Genomic DNA, 17,687 nt, shown 5'->3' with positions numbered 1-17,687 from the left:
ATCTCATTCTATTTATTTGTCAATATGTTAAAATTTTTGTAAATCTCTTTATATTTATTTAATGTAAAAGCCCTTTCACACCAAAAATTATAATGAATAAATCTAAATTCACGTCTGTACAGTAGAACACCGGAGAAGAAGGTTCAACACTCTTCAGCAATAAAAAAACAAAACAAAACAAGCACAATTATTAGTTTATCTAATATAATGTAATTTTTTTTTTAACTGCATCATCAAAGGTGAGCAGCAAAGAAATTAGTTAATATAATGGGTTTTGAAAAATTTGTGTTGATTAACAGATCTCTGTACTTCCGATTAGGAATGTGCGTTTTCCGCAAATATCACATTCGCAATATTTGAGCTCACAAAAAAACCAATATTCGTTTATTTAAATTAAGTTTAATGAGACAGACGTTATTTTTCAGCAACATTTATTGTTTCCGTCATTTTGAACAAGCTTACACACAATAAAAGTGTACACAATCCGTGCACACCCCTACTTCCGATTTCACCCAATATGGAGACAGGAGACTTTTCAGTCAATAAATGGGAAAACAATTAACTGGCGTTACTTTTTTGAAAAAGTAACTCAGATATTTTCTTGTAAATTAAAAAGTAATGCATTACTTTATTAGTCACTTGGAAAAAAAGTAATCTGATTAAGTAACTCGGGTTACTTGTAATGCGTTACGCTCAACACTGGTGGATCATAATCTATTTATTTGGAATGAGGCAACAATTCTAACTCCATATCTGGCTGTCTTTCCACACAGAGCCAGTACACTATCCAATGCGGTGTCCTCCCTGGCCAACACGGGAATCTCTTTCACCAAAGTTGATGAGAGGGAAAAGCAGGCAGCTCTGGAGGAAGAGCAGGCTCTATTAAGAGCTCTTAAGGTATGTAACACCATCTATGAAAGAGTGGAAAGGAGTTTTCTTGTTTTGTTAAACAGCTCATTTCATTGGCGCATACTCAATTAGCAAAGTAATTAACAAGGTTACACGGTCTGATTCTTCCATCAGGAGCAGCGCTTGATGGAACTGTCCAAGAAGCCCTCCACGACTGCTGCATCTCCCGTTTCCACAGCGACAGGCACCATCAGTTCCACCCCTGCCATTGACCTGTTCTCTACACCCAGCAGCTTCATTAACAGGTAATAGTTTTATGTATGTATTGTTCAAAAGTTTGGGGGTTTGTTTTTGACACTGACATCAAAGACACTTTAAATGCCAGCTATTATGCAAAAATCACTTTCACATGGTGTTTGGACATAAATATGTGTTGGCAGTGTGTGAACACATTGATGATAATAGGAAATGTTTCTTGAGCACCAAATCAGCATATCAGAATGAATTGTGAAGGAGCATGTGACACTGAAGACTGGAGTAATGATGCTGAAAATTCAGCATGGTCCTAACATAAACAAATGGCATTTAAAATATTCTCAAAATATGAATATTTGAATATCTTTAAGTACAAATCAAAATGAAACATTGCATTGTCATATATTGTAAATGCAGTTTTATGCTGATTACAAATGACTGCTTTTCAGCCAGTCCGATTGTGTGGGCAGAACTAATTGCTCTGTATTTGATGATTGATCCCACATTCTTTTTGTTCTGATGATGCACGGCTGATAGTGATTATTTTTCCAGTTGGTGCATGGGTGCACATGTGAAAACGTTTGGCATCAATGTTCAGCTTTTAATGTATTAAGGCTCTATGCAGGACTACATGAGTATGGTTAGATATACTCAGCGATTACAGTATGTTACAGGTGTATGTGCTTTTAATGATGACGTCATCATCCAAGGAGAAATGGGGGCATATGATTTTAATGGTGCTTACTAAGGAGAGCATCGTTATTGCATTATACTTGTGGTTAGGGCTTTGTTTAAATCAGAGTAATCTGTGCTGTCCTGAAACTGTGCAGCTTTGTGTATTAAAAAAAATAATAATCTGTTTAAAGTCTTTGGTTTTCTTGTTTACACTGTAAGTGTGTGATTTGGCTGTGAAGAAGGTATTGATTGCATGCAAATTTGCCCTCAACTCTCTAAGTCTCCACTTTTAACACTTTGAATCAACGTGCCAAGTTTGTCTTTGCTATATAACTGTGAAATGCTTGGCCCTTAGACTGCCGTTTAATGGAAGACATTAATGCAGTTTCTGTGTGTGTCTGTGTTTGTCTTGGTGCATGTCTGGCTCCAGTACTCCGAAGGTGCCGAACGATCTGTTGGACCTGCAGCCCACGTTCCAGCCCTCCCTGCCTCTCTCCACTGGCCTGCCTTTAGCCAACACATGGGGAGGTGAGCGGCCCACACCACAGGAACTCACAAATCTGCATTAATATGCATCTCAAAGAAATCGAGCTTAAATCAACACTGTCTTCTCCTCTGTAATCAAAACTGAAGCAATGAATGTTCCCTGTTGATTTTTATCCAAGATACTGTCGCCTAAAGAAAGTATGTTGTTGTTGCACACATCTTATTTGTCTGAATAACATCTAATCTGTAAAGTCTGATAATTGAGAGTCACATTTTTTTTATCCAGAAGTGCTGATAGGGTGTGTAACCTGATATTTAACGTGACGGAACTGATATAATTTTGGTTTCTGATTTTAGTCGGGCAGAACCATAAAAAGCCTGCAGCTTTCAGCGTTTATTAGATTATATTGTGTAAAACGCTCAGCAGCCTTCGCAGATGTATTATCTTGGAGCTCTGTGGAGATTTCTGTAGGCTGTACACTGTCCAACAGCTCTGATGTCATGTCCTCTGACTCTTAAAGGAATAGCTCATCTTAACATAATTCTGTTCATCCTTATGTTGTTCCAAGCCTGTATGAGCTTCATTCTTCTATGGAACACAAAATGTGAAATTTTGCCACACTTCTGCATATAATAGAAGCAAATTAAAACCGTCATACTCCAAACGGATCCAAAAAAGCCTTGTAAAAGTATATACTGTAAGAATATATTCCAAGTCTTTGAACAGCACCTGTGAGTAAATGATGACAGAATTAATTTTTTTGTGAGAAGTAATCCTTTAAAATTATTTTAACATGTTCATAGTGAAAATGATAGCCAGGAGAGGTATACTGAGATGTTCAGAGATGTTTTTGAACTTCGCGTTGGATTTTGTGAAAAATTATTTTAAGAAAACATGACATCAAATGAAACTTCTTTTTCTTTTTCTAAATTAAATATTTCAGTACATAAAATCTGAATTGCAACTTTAAAATTTAATTTAAATAATATTTTATAATGTTGCCCGTGTCGCACCTTTATGTCTTTAAATCAGGTTAATGGTTTTTGAACCTAGTAACCCCCCCCCCCCCCCCCCCCAGTTGTACAAATAAAGCAATTATTAATGGGGCTGATTTATTATATTGTGTATAAATCTTATTTCCTTACTAATAATAAAATGTATTTATTATTAAATATTAATAAAATATTATGTTTATTTATATATTTTAGATTTTAGTACAGCTTTAAAGCTTCATATCAGACTGAAGTTCTACTGATTCCAATGATTCTGTACTGATTCTCATGATTCAAAGAATCATTCTTATCCATTTAGCTTTTGATTTAATGTTACATATTAATTGCATCCCATGTTGGATGTCTCATTCAGTCTTAAATGTTCAGTCTAGTTATTCACTCATTCAGTCTGGTAGTTTAGTTAGATCTGAAAGCATCTAAGTCTAGACCAAACAGTCTCCATCTCATTTGTCTATTAGTCTGTGTTTGCATGCTTTCTCTCTCTCTTTAACCTTTTTTCCTGTTATTTTATGTTTCTGTCTTGTCTTTGGCCGTGTAGATCCTTTCACGTCTACAGAGACTGTTGACGACTCCATTCCAAACTTTAATCCTTTCCTTACAAAAATTGTTGATCCTGTCCATCTGCCTGTTGTGTCTTCAGATGCTGTTAGTTTTTCCTCTAGGACACCCAGTCATGAAATGTTCTGTGGTAAACGGCTGTTCTTTTCTCTCATGTAGTGCATTGTTTATTTTCTTTTGCCTGCTGTGTGCCGATCTGTTTTCCCTCCACTCTCATTTTTGTCTTGAATGGTCCACCGCATCAAGTGCACAAAAACCCGCTGGGCAGAACCAGCCTGACCTTAAAGACCCTTAAAGTTTCTGATACGAGTCGAGTCGAGTCGAGTCCTAATGAGGAATGCGCAGTATAGACAGAAAAATGTCTATGTTTAAAAAATAGTTAAATGAATAAAACTTTACATGCATTTGAAAGTGTTTGTAATTGTTGTATTTGTTTGTATACAGTGTTACTATATAATAATATCTAGTAACATTACAATACCAGTAATTGAAATATTAAACTGTGAGTGTGCGCATGCCTTTCTATGATTGTGTAGAAGCAATAAAGGAAGTCTAGCTTCTGTGAGTTTGTTCTACACTAGGGACTTTATTTATTATGTTCTCAGAGCGAACAATAACATATTTGAGAGCGTGACAGACAGATGGTTTGTTGCTGCTGTGAAGGGTGTTTGTGTTTGTACAGCTGTATTATGGTTAGTTGGCTTTTATGATCGAGTAATGCAGGTCTAATATGAATACATGAGTGTGATCAAGAGTGAGAATGGCTGTTATAAAGTACAAATTAACTGCTTAAAATACTTGTACCCTATTTGAGTTTGGTGGTCCTTTTTGTCTACACTGAACTTTAAATTAATTTCTTTTTGGGGATTTTCTGAAGGTCTGTACAATTGTTTCTGGACCACTTTACTCAAAAACTTGCTTGGTTGTGCTTTGCTGCCTTTTTTAAATTTTCTTTTACTCTTTTTAGTTTTTCCCATTCTTAGAGTGTTAAGTTTTAATGTTTTTCCAAAATATCAGTTTAATTTCTTGGTTCTCCAGACAATTACAATCCCTTTATTGATTCAAGCTGTTCCGTTGCATCACCCGTCGAGCCCTCTGCTCGGATGGGCTGCTTCCTGCCAGGTACAGACGTCCCAATGTGATGTATGTTTTCTGAGCTCAGGAAACATAATCCCGTTACCCCGTGTTTTCCCCTCTGAGTGCTTTTCTACCCCAAATTGCTCTTAGTACCTTTTATTCTTTTACTTAATTTGTTTCGATTCAACCCTTTTGATTTGAATATAGAGTATTCATGCTTTACATCCCCCTGTTTTATTATATTTAATTAATTTTGTATCTCTTCACTAATTTTCCCATTTCTGCTTCTCCTGTGCTTTTGTTCTGGGTCTGTCAGACTCGTTCTGCTCTCCAGCTGCTTACCCTAGCACTCCTCTCTTCCACGCTGAGCCCTCCGCTGTAGCTGGACTATTCGGAGGTAGGTGCCGTCTCTCCGGCTTCTCTTTCTTTCTTTCTTTCTGTATCCTTCAGCTGTGCATGGTCTTTTCTTTCCTTTTGCAGTTGCGCTTTTGTTGAGCTGGTAGAAACAGGTTTATGTTTTCAGTCAGTTTGGCTTGCAGTTCAAGTTTGCAACCTTTATTGTCAGGTTTCATGGTTATTTATTTATTTTAAAGCGGGTTGTCAATTTTATTTACTTTTAGCACAATGTTTTATATATATATATATATATATGTATGTGTGTGTGTATATGTATATGTATATATATATATATATATATATATATATATATAGATATAGATATAGATATAGATATAGGTGTGTGTGTGTGTGTGTGTGTGTGTGTGTGTGTGTGTGTGTATATATATATATATATATATATATATATATATATATATATATATATATATATATATATATATATATATATATATATATATATATATATATAGATGTGTGTGTGTGTGTGTATATATATATATATATATATGTGTGTATATGTACGTATGTGTGCTTGTGTTTTTGTCTTTTTACAATGTCTTGTGTTTTCTTTAGTATTTATACTCTTATAGTATGTATTAATTTTCTCTTCATTCTAATTTTACATGTCTTTGTCTTTTTTTTAAGTTTTTTTACTATTGAACTTTTAATGATTTTTAGAACTTCAGCTTTTTTAACCAATTTTTTTTTAGTTGCCAAGGTTCATTTCTAGTATTTCTATAGTTTTCATCTAATATTTACATTTTATTTAAGCTTTTTCAATTAACAAAAGTTATTTGTTAGTTTTAGTTAATAACACACCTTCAGTGAAATATTAATATGCAAGATTTAATTTGATTAATCAGTCTGCATAACATGTAACTAGTTTAATTGAAACAAGAATATAAGAATTATATAAATATAACTCCCTTTATTTATTTATTAATTTTTTACTTCAAACTACTGGTATATTGATGAAAAGGAATTAAATGTGGTTTTGTAAATGCAAACATGTTTTGGGAAGCATGAGTCTGTTGCCGTTGGCTAACCCATTCAAACAGCTGACATTTTTGGAAGTCTATAGACTACAACAGAATCGATCCATTTAAATTATTAATGGCCATTATGCATCATGTGAGCTTGAAGAAAACATTAACTACTGTTTTGAAATTGCTGTTCCTTGTCATTCTTCCAGCCCTCAAATATGTGTAGGTGAACCTGTCTGTGGGTTTTTAAGTCTGACCCTATTTCCTTCTACACAGGGTTCTCTGCTCCTCCCGCCGCCCAGCCTCCCAGTTCAACAGGCCTTAATGTCGACTTTGACTCCGTGTTCGGCAACAAGTTGGCCACCAGCAGCACAGACTCGGCTGGTAAGCTACAAGTTAACCCAGTAGCTGTGACTCACTCACTGCTTTTCTCCACACGTGATGCTTCACATCCATCCCACTGCTGAAGGTCAATGTGTTTTGAGGGCCTTTATGAGTCGTTCGTTGGACCATACTTAAGCTGACAGAGTGGAACTAGCATGTGAAAACTATTATACGGCCCCTTTTCATTCTAGAGGTTTGTTTTCATAACAAAAGTGATCATAATTTGTTTACTCGATCTCTTTTGTTTGGTTTTTGAACACAAATCAGGCTTCTCATAAAACAAAAATTAGTTTGGTCTTAGTTTTGATTTAAAACCAAGATTGGTTTAAAATCGGAGAGTTTTATGTTGGAGATGTGGCTTAAGGGTTAGGGCTCTAAAACATTGAGCCATGGATGACCCAGGTTTGGTTCCAGTTTGAAAACAAGAAAATTATGAAATAAACTCTTAATTGAAAATTCAACATCCTACTACACAGTCTTGGTCTTATTTGCATGTTATATCAAAGGAAAATAAAATTAAAATTGAAATAATAGTGTATTACAGAAGTTTGACTTGAATTTGTAAGCATCTTTAAATGTGATCCCAGACCATAATGAACTTGGTCTTGTTTTGAGATGTTCCTCATTTTGTCCTTTTTCTCTCCTTTCACTGTGTGGTTTGATCTATTTGGGCCGCTGGCTTTGCATGGCACTAAATGGCACTGCATGTCTTGGGTGAGTTGACTTGACAAGATTTTTCTTGACAAGATTCTTTCACTTTCGGTCCTGCAATGTTTGTTTCGAGGGCGGCTGCCTCTCGCTTCACCTAACCTAACTGCGCTTCTTCTGTTTGTGTATGTTGTCTGTGTCTTTCATTCCTCTCCCATTCCCTATCCTCTGTTTGTTTAAGATGATATTTTAGGTGGCATCCTGAAACCCACAGTGGCCTCTTCCAACCAGGGCCTGATGCCCAGCGCCCAACAGCAAGGCAAACTGGTTTCCGATGACTTGGATTCCTCCCTTGCCAACCTTGTGGGCAGTAAGTGTCCTGGTTTTGTTATATAATATATAATTACCCTCTTTATTAGGGCTGCATGATTTTAAAAAAAAAAAAAAAAAAAAAAGACCTGTACATTTTGCAGCCTTACTCTGTATTCAGGTATTGGCCATCATGAACATTTTATTTATTGATTTAGGGTTTTAAGTGAATTTAGCATTTCACAATGACATTCCTCACCAGTTTTATTTTTTATTCTTCCAGATCTTGGTATTGGAAACGGAACAACAAAGAAGTATGAACGTTCGCAGCTCATCTCAGTTCTGATTCAGAGATCTCTTCAAATCTCAGCGATTTGATCATAATTGTCTCTTCTGTTTCTCCTTAGTGACATTCACTGGAGTCATCCCGGTGAAAAGAAGTTGACTGGAGGAAACAACTGGCAACCAAAGATGGCTCCGACCACAACATGGAATCCTGCCACCATGGTGAGGACAACAATATGTGCTTTCTCTGACTCGAATAAAACAAGGCTTGTGCTGAAACAACTGTCATAAACTAATAGAAAGAAAATAGCTGGAGTTCCTCCACTCATGGGCTCTGTTCCAAACCCTAATGAGCTGCCTCACTGTCAAGTCAAGTCAAGTCAAGTTCATTTATTCGTCTCCCTTGGGAGAAATTTGGTTTAGAGACAGGGTACTGCTGCATAGGCAGACATAAAACATATAGACAACATAAAACATAAAACATCCAACAAAGGAGAGGGTACATAACTGGCAACCAGATGGGGACCAAAGTTAGGGGTGCGCATCTCGTCAGCAAAGCCGGTTAACCAATCAGCGGCCAACTCCACCAGGTGCGCGACCCCACACAGAGCAGCTGCCACCACACAGAGCCGCCGTCAATAGAGAAGACGCGCAAATCCACTTCATTTTCAGCGTTTTTTGGCGCATCTTCTCCGTTAACAACAGCTCTGTGTAGCAACAGCCGCTACACGTGAAACCACGCACCCGACGGAACCAACCACTGACCAGAGAACCGGCTCCACTGACGAGATGCGCATTAACGATCGGCCGATCGCGATCGGAGAACCTCCAACCAAAGTGCAAGAGGATCAAGCTTCAATACTTGAAGTACATTGCAATTACAATTACACATTTAAAGTGCAATGCACAGTAAAGTGCTGGTGCATGTTAAAGTGCGGTGCACAATACAGTACTGATACACATTCGAACACACACTACAAATGCTATACATATTAAAAATTCTGGTACGAATTTAAAAAGATGCTGGTACATGTTACAGTTCTGATAAAAACCTCCCTACATTTGCTCATTAATGAGCTTAACTGACACTGGGACAAAAGAATGTTTGAACCGGTTGTATCTTCTCCCTGAGGGCATCTGCGAGTATTCGCTGCACAAAACATGGGAACTGTCATTTAGAATGTTTTTTGCCTGAGTAAGAACAGCCTCGTTGAACAGTTCCTGAGGGTTAAGGGGGGGGGGGGTGACCCATAATCCTGCCCGCTACTTTGACCAGGTTGAGAATCTGTGATTTAAGTTTGACACTCAGATTACCAAACCAACTGGTGATACCACACCGTAAGATAGACTCTATTACTGCCCTATAGAAAATTAACATTATGTTTTTACTGACACCAAACAACCGCAGTCTGCGTAAAAAAGTGGAGGCGCTGATGGATTCTGGCGCACACAGTGGCTACTTGTGTCTGCCAGCTCAGGTCACGATCAATGTGAATGCCTAGGTACTTGCATGAATTTTGTTGAGTAATGTTATTGTCATGTATCGTCACAGGGCTTCGGTCACCAATTGATTTGGGATCAAAGAGCATTTCTACAGTCTTACAGGTGTTAATCTGTAATTTATGATTGTTGCACCAGTCCACAAACCTGTCCACAGCATCTCTGTGAATGGATGAGTCAGAGTTCTTAGTGAGCAGACTAAGAACAGCTGTATCATCCGAAAACTTCGAATACAGAATAAACAAAAATGGTGAGCTGACACATCCCTGAGGGGCACCAGTACTACATATTTCTGGATTTGATAAGGAGGAATTAAACTTCACCTGCTGTGGCCTCTTAGTAAGGAATGAGTGATACCACCTGATTAAAAATGGATTTACATTCTACTGTCTACTGTCTAGATGGGCAGCTACCTTCTAAGATGGCGTTAGAAGTGACGGTATTGAAAGGATTTACAATAGTAAAAACTCCATTTCATGTGATAAAATTAGCATTCCACACCCATGTGTGTACAGACACACATGGGTAGCAAAATGCTTACACTGGTTTTGTAGGTACTTTCTTCTTTCAAACGAATCCAGTCTGAGTTATATTAAAATTCGTCTTTGATCTTCCAGGCTGTTTAATAGCACTCAGCGTGTGTGTTATGAATTGGTGCTTTTTATTTCATTTCTTTTGGACTGATGCACTGCAAAAACTGCTGAGTGCCATTAAACAGTTTGGAAGATCAAAGACAATTTTTAATATAACTCTGGATTCATCTGAGAGAAGAAAGTCATATACACATATGATGACTTGAGGGTGAGTAATTTATGGGATAATTTTCATTTTTGGGTTAACTAACCCTTTAAGGCCACTTGATATAAAGTGGGACCTGTTTTTGCTGCCTGCAGTCCTTAAAATGTTCCGTAGGTAGGCAGCACACTAGCATTTGGAACAGAGCTTAAGCGTGAATGTATTCTGTCTTGTCTGTGTTTACAATGTTTGTGTCTGTGTTTAGAATGTGAGATGTTATTGTGTTGTTTGCACTCTAATTGTGTTTGTTGCGTTGTGTTACCATTCTCGTCCAGTGGGATAAACAGGATGGCATTTTTTTCCCACAATATGTAAGTCAAAACACGGAGTTGAATAGTTTGCTGAATCGCATGAGATTATTAACCCCACTGTCTTTGCTTTGGTCACAATTTATGACGTGTGTGTGTTTGAGCGACCAAAATGGCACTGAAACCCATGAGCTGATCTAACCAGATGTTATCTCTGCATGGCTGACAGCTCCGTTCCTCCTCTAACCTTTCCTCTCATCGGTTTCATTTGTTTATTGCCTTCAGCAAACAACTGTAGTCATTTTGGCGTGAATCAATGGCCTAGTGTTTCCAGCAGAGGGTTCACCGGACAATGTGCAAAGTCCAATAAAGTAGATAATCAAAAAGTTACGTGCCTTGGGAAACATTCTGATGGAAATGCTTCCTCCAGAGAGTTATTACTTTCTTAAACAGGATATGCGGAGCTGGATTGATCAGCACATCAGCATGATTTAGTCATATTTACTCTTGCAGTGTTGTTTGTTCTTGTCAAATGCATCTGTACGTACTGTTCCACATCTGAGCTGTTTGCTTACTCTGGCCGTTCAGAGTCTGTCAAACATTTCAGTGGTGCACAAGTGGAAATGAAAGTGTGTCTGTGGCTACTGAAGGCCTTACTGAGAATCTCACAGCTCCTTCACAAAGAGCTTCTCTCTTCCACCAGAGCCCTGCACCTGCAACTAATCACTCTGCCTTCAAAGAGGACACACACACACACACACACCCACACACAGTTTCTTGCTCTCTTCCTCTTTTTATCTCCTTCCTGGTTAGAGTGTGAAAAGGCATTTCTAATATTTCCCAGATGTGAGCGGCTGTCCATGAAGAGAAAAAGAGAAAAGTATCTTTTGTGAATTAACTTTTAAAAAGTGTTCCGTTAGTCCACTTGCACAAAGTTGCCCTTGTTCGCGGAGCACTGTGTGTAAACGTGGAAACTGAGATGGTGTTTCTGGAGCAGTTGTGATCTCATAGCTGCTCGAGTGGAAATTTCTTACAGAAGAATCGTTATTTTAATGCTAAAAAAAGTTGATGTTTTACCTGTGGTATTTCTGTACTAACGCCGAGCATGTCCTCCTAGGCACCTTCTGTCATGGCCTTCCCTGCCACGACGCCCACAGGAATGATGGGATACTCAGTGGTGAGTGCAATCTGTGGATTTGTCTATCCCTCACTCTTTCAGTGTCAGAAGTATTAGCTTTTCAACTCCTGTATATTCAGAGGCTGCAGTGATGCTGTCAGTCCCCACCGGAGCAGTGTGAGAGTGTGGAACACAGTAAAAGGCTCTCTAGAGTCCGACGCTTAGAGATTTGTTTATTTTTTTCCTTGTGTATTTTATTGTTCACTTTAACAGGGATGGCTACATTGCTCTCTCATCTATGAACGCTTAAAAAATCTGGGCATCAGGGCATGTGTATTGCATGGTCTTGAAAAACCTTTTTTTTTTGGGGGGGGGGGGGTGTAAGACTGGATAGTCTAGTGTGTGTTTGTTTATTTATTAAACATGAGAGAGTACATAAGATGTGATGTAGCTCCTTATTTTATTAATAATAATTATTAGGGCTGGTGAGCGATTATAAGCTGTAATCTAATTAAATACATGATGTGTTGTTTAATCTAATTAATTAGATTTGGAGAAATTACTCTGAAAAGATAATTTAAAGACATTGTTGTGCAAAGCATCAAACAAACATTACAAAAAGTAGGTTCAGCAAGAAATATTTTGATCAAATTGATTACATATACTCTTTTGGACCACGTGAGAAAATGATAATTTTCGGTTGGTTGTACTATAACTTTAATTATTTATTTTCTTTATTTGATTATTATTACAATGAAAATATTACATTATTTTTAATTAAATTATTTTCTAAATTATAAATCTTAAGCTGCCAGTAGGTGGTGATTTGTCTTCATGAGTAAGTCATTGAGTCATTTATTCATTCGTTTGATTCGTTCAAATGGCTGAGTAAATGGTTCTTTGTGAATGGTTCATTGAATCATTAGGCTTGAAATGGGACATCACAATCAGACCGATCGGTGTGTGTGTGACATCAAAGTACCACCAGAGCTTTAGAGAGCAGATGACTCCTTGTGCTTTTGAATTGCTTTCGCGGTACTTTAATGTCATACACCGATCGGTGTGATGGTGATGTCCCGCTTCGAGTCTCTGTGCAGCGCCACTTCAAATCCAAACGACTATGGCCAATGGTTCAAGGCGCCAAATGGTTCACCAAATTCGATCAAAACATGTTTTAAAAAATGAAATGCTGCTGTGTTGCCTCCGGGAATGAACAGTTCTGATTTGTCTTCATAGTTTAGTTTGCAAAATTTAGCAGACAACATTGTGTCTAAAATAACACCATATTAACTTCTCAATGAACTGTTGGTATAAGATGAGTATCACATTTGCACTCGTGTGATATTACACTTAGCCTACAGCTTGTGTGATATTTCTTAACTATATAAATATGAGACACAATTTCTAACAGGGCATTTTGCCCCACATGTTGAATTTTAGGGATATTCTCTAAGCTCCATCACGCAGCAAGTTGTTGCCTTGCCTCATATTAATCATCAGTCGACTGTATGAATTGGCAGATGATCCACATAGGTCAGCCCTAATAATTATATATTTTAGGTTTATTATTATATGGATTATAAATATTTTTATTTATAACACATGAAAGAGGACCCATGTTGTACATCCTAATGTAGTACCTTATAATTTATTCACGATACATTTAATATTTATTTTTAATTAAATTATAATTATTATGATGTCATGCAATGTGTTATTTTAAATGTATTTGTTTGTTTGGTTTATTAAACATGGAGGACATATTTTATAACACCTAATTGTGTTTTAACTATAAGTGTTATTATTGATAATAAAAAACATTGGAATTAAAAACTATAATTTTAGATTTTTTATAAATTTCATATTTAATTTTTTTATTTAATTAGATCTGAGGGGGAACCTGGGCATGATGCTTCTTTCTATAATCACATTTGAGTCATATTTCTTTAGCCATCTTTTAGAGATATACGATGTGCTCAGTAGAACCGAGGAGTAAGGTTGAGTAAGCCATAAAGTCAAGTCTGAGCGGGGTAATGGCACTCTGTAAATGACGCTTTTCAGTAACAGCATCTGCACTTACATAACTGCTATGACTTATCCATGTTGGATCGTCCAGTCCAATTTTTGTGTGTAACTCAGCTTTTTTTCTTTTAAGAGTTAGAACTAATGTAGTAAAATAGGAGTTGCGCCAAAAACCCTGAAGACTCCAAAAACTCAAGAGGAAGTTTGTGTAGCTTTTCCTGTCTGCTCAGGTGGAATTAAACAATAAGTCTAGTCAGATCAGATGAGAACAGTGGGTTCAGACTGGTTCACATTCCTCTTTGCTGAGTTTCAGTACTGCCAAACAAAATATGATGTCAACAGAGAAACTCTGTAAGCTATTGGTATTTAAAGTTCCAGGTAGAAACGCTGTGTCCCAACAGCTGTGACAGGCATTACACATTGCTCACTTGGTTTCTTTATTCCTTTAACTTTGGATTTATTCCTTTCAAGACCCCTCAAATGGGCTCCATGACCATGATGACCCAGCCCACCATGATGTACACTCAGCCTGTGATGCGGCCAGCCAATCCCTTCGGCCCGGTCTCAGGGGCACAGGTATGATCTCACACACAGTGAGGTTACAAATCAGTTAACCCTCAAACAATTACATTTAAATTTACAATTAAGTTTTAAGGTCTGGTCACATTTACCATTGTTGAGTTTTGTATTGACCGCATGAAAATAATAGTTGGATTGGCCAACAGACAGTTGCTAGTTTTGAAAGTGGTTCTGTGTGAGTTCTGCATCTTTTTGGTCCATAAAATTTAGCTAATGTGACCACACCCTAATCCAAATTGGTCCATTTCAGAGCACAGTAGCATCCATGGGTTTCTGCTTTTATAAATGTTTTTGCATTAATCCAGCCCCATCATCGTTCTTGTAATAGAGCCATCCGCTCAACCCTGACTGTATTCTAGAAGCGACTCTAGAATGCCGGGGGCTCTATTCAGAATGCACTCTAGTTCGTTCACTCTCATATGCCATCACATTGCTGTTCTGAATATGAACGCTAGCATTGATGTCTTCACACATCTCTGAGGAAGGATATGTATTCCACACATTGCACCAGATTCTCAGCTCGAAATACATATCTTGTCCCCCGCCACCCCTGTTTCATTTCTGCAGTAGTCTGCCTTGCAGAACGAGAAGGAATTTGGTGGCTAAGAAAATACCCCTCTTTTTCTGAAACGCTCTGTTATTCTCTAGCCTGTCTGGCTCTGAATTTTCCTCCCGTGTGTGTGTGTGTGTTTCCTGGCTGTCCTCGGACCCCTTCAATCTCTCGTTCTTTCTGAACTAGCTCTCTACAGCCTCTAGTCCTTCCAGTTCAAGTCTTCTCCGAGCTCCGGGACAGGACCCTTTTGCACAGATGTCTATGAAGGATTTCCTTTAGACCGTCTTTAGGTACAGCATGTGTCTGCTGTGTGTGTGACTGATTGATCAACAGGTGCTTCTTGCTTTTTAACAGTGTTTGTGTGTCTCTATTGTCAACTCTTACCCCGTTTTTACATGTGCTGCAATAGTAATGTTTTCTATGTATATCAATGATGTGATTTGTAAATTCAGCTTCAGAAGCACCATTTTTATGCTGATAAACGAGCACTCAATGCAGGTGTCTGTTATTGTTATGGCCTCCGGTAGTCTTTTTCTTTTCCGACTGTGAAGCAATGACCCAGGACAGTGTTTGCTGGGTGTACAGAGAATGTGCGATTTAGAAAAATCTGGCTGTACTTGTACAGTGCATGTTTTATTTCTAAGTGTTAATGGTTTTGGTACAAATGAAACTTTTTGTTACATGAACCCTTTACGTTTTAATCATTTTAATTTTTATAGCAAGTTATCCTGAGTTGCAGCTTCATAAACTCATATCACTATTTATTGGCTCCTTTACTGGTTCATTTGCATATTCAATTCATTTAGTGACATTTAAATTTGAATGGTCAGTCAATCATACCCCCAAAAAAAAAAAGAAAAAACACATTCAAACTGACTATCCTGGACTTGTTATAAAATGCCATAATGTGTCCAATTCATCACAATGAGTCAAATATACAAAAACGATCTAAAATGTCACTTATATGGTATCAGTAAATATGCATTTTTTTGATTCCAGATGCAGTTCATGTAGGTGAAGGAGGGTGGATGCTTCCCAAGGAGGAATTATATGGCAAATCTCAAACCTTTAATCTCTCTCCAGTTGACTATTCGACTCCTCACGGAGAGTTCTGCCCCAGTACAAACCTGTACAGGAATCAGAGGGAGGGGTGGGAGGGGCTTTATGGGATATGACGGGTGGGGACGGGATGGGTAAGACTCTTTTACCCAGAGATGGAGGACACTGCGCTCACTTTGTAATTTGTCGCTGTAACATTTATTGTACCAATCTGCATCTGTAATTAAACGAATGGGTGTTGAGAGAGCGCGAGTGCTGGAATGTGGTGGGTTTTCACTCAAACACGGCTTCACTTTTTTCCCATGGAGGGATTTGGGTGGACTTCTGTCTTTATCCGATCACCAATCAAGCATTACCTGATTTAATGATCACCCATTAGAAATTCTAACATTGGTTTCTACCATGATTTCTACTTTATTTCTATTTTTTATGACGTTTGCAGTTGACATTCCTTGTGTATTGTCTGTATTTATTTATGATTTACCCACTGAGTACATGAAAGAAATTCTTTTTTCCTTTTTTTTTTTTACTCTTTCTTATGGGAGGTGTTTTGAATTATGCATTCATATGGGTATGACTGGTTGTTTATTTCAGATTTTGACTGACTGAATTATGAAAAAAAAAAAACATATAAATGGGGGGGGAATGGACACTTATAAACTGACTGGTACAGCACTAAGTATTCTCAGAAACAGTTCTATGTCTAGTGCAATTTCTTTATAGCTCAAACACTCGCCGCCTTCCATTCGTAACAGACAGAGGATAAAATATATGAATCATTATGACACAGTCAGTTCTGTCCCCCGGGAGGTGGGTGGGTTTTTGTGAGGGAGCATTTAGCAAAGCACTACATTTGTGATTCAGCGACATTGCATTTGGGGAAGATCTGTATTGCTTTCTGTTTGGCATGTCATAATTTTACATTTGACCGTTATATGGCTGCCTTTTCAACCTGAATGTGCAGAGTCGCCTTCATTTTCGGGCCATCCTGAAGGAGAACAGTTGTGGGTGTGTTTGTGGCTGCGAATGTGAGCAAGGAACGCAGGATGCTGTCGGTGTCAGGATGGGTTTGGTAGGGTCTAGCTGTAGGTCCAGTAGAGTGATGAAAAGGGGGGGCTGTTGATCAGTGCTCCGTGTATATAAAACCAGCCCTGTCCAATATCGAGGTACACATAGGGTGGCCCGAATATGAGCGCGATCCTATCCATTGATTTATCATATTTACTCCATCATCCCCGCAGATTCTATTTTGTTTAAATGACAATAAATAAATAAATATGAAGCAGAATTTGGGTGATTTTCAAATAAAGTGCAGATCCCACAGAACTGAGTGTTTGTTTGTATATTGATTCATCAATTTTTTTTTTCTTTCTGTATTTCAATTTTTATCCAACAACTGCTGAGTTTCACAGGTGTTGTTTAAAAGATTCTCCAGACTGTGAAACTGACGGTTCAAACTTTCTATTGATGATCTCTGTTGTAACCGGCCACCTTTCGGTTTGCAGCAGGTCAAAGGTCGTCTCCTGGCCATATCAATGGGGTCATTCATCAGGGGATATGCTTTACCCATCATTCACAGCAGCTTCTGCTCCAGCGAGCCCAGATGCATCGGCCTCTTCACACTAACACAAAAAGCGGGTTCACACACATAAAAGCAGGTTCCAGTTTGGCTTCACTAACAAGGGCAGCGACTGTTCCTCATCCCTGCTTGTGTCATCTATATTCTAGCCCATGATGCCTGGAAATGGCAGTGGGAAAATCACAGACACGGTTTCCACAGACCTCACATTGCTTATGTGCCACTGAGAGCTTTTTTTAAGATTTGCCGCCTTTGGCAGAGATCCTTTCTGGGTATGTTGCCTGATAATATCTCGAACATAAAAACACAGAAG

General features: G+C 38.0%; 1 protein-coding gene across 21 annotated transcripts in view; it reads left to right on the top strand.

Moving 5' to 3' along the window:
* The window catches only part of LOC113074657 (phosphatidylinositol-binding clathrin assembly protein-like), a 36,245-nt gene extending 19,124 nt beyond the window's left edge, over window positions 1–17,121 (top strand). For 2 of the 21 annotated variants that reach the window (XM_026247510.1, XM_026247511.1), the window contains 14 exons: window positions 774–897; window positions 1,024–1,154; window positions 2,210–2,307; window positions 3,818–3,967; window positions 5,231–5,311; window positions 6,573–6,680; window positions 7,570–7,698; window positions 7,921–7,951; window positions 8,045–8,144; window positions 10,493–10,528; window positions 11,583–11,642; window positions 14,076–14,180; window positions 14,923–15,026; window positions 15,736–17,121. In XM_026247510.1, coding sequence (XP_026103295.1) covers window positions 774–897; window positions 1,024–1,154; window positions 2,210–2,307; window positions 3,818–3,967; window positions 5,231–5,311; window positions 6,573–6,680; window positions 7,570–7,698; window positions 7,921–7,951; window positions 8,045–8,144; window positions 10,493–10,528; window positions 11,583–11,642; window positions 14,076–14,180; window positions 14,923–15,015 — 1,246 coding nt within the window. In that variant the 3' untranslated portion in view covers window positions 15,016–15,026; window positions 15,736–17,121. The remainder of the gene's footprint in view (window positions 1–773; window positions 898–1,023; window positions 1,155–2,209; window positions 2,308–3,817; window positions 3,968–5,230; window positions 5,312–6,572; window positions 6,681–7,569; window positions 7,699–7,920; window positions 7,952–8,044; window positions 8,145–10,492; window positions 10,529–11,582; window positions 11,643–14,075; window positions 14,181–14,922; window positions 15,027–15,735) is intronic. The other 19 variants (XM_026247514.1, XM_026247527.1, XM_026247515.1 and 16 more) reach the window with 13 other exon arrangements.
* The last annotated feature ends 566 nt before the right edge of the window (window positions 17,122–17,687 follow it).

This window comes from Carassius auratus, unplaced genomic scaffold (genome assembly GCF_003368295.1).
Source record: "Carassius auratus strain Wakin unplaced genomic scaffold, ASM336829v1 scaf_tig00015289, whole genome shotgun sequence".
Classification (NCBI taxonomy): Eukaryota; Metazoa; Chordata; class Actinopteri; order Cypriniformes; family Cyprinidae; genus Carassius; species Carassius auratus.
This window is presented reverse-complemented; position numbering and strand designations above follow the sequence as displayed.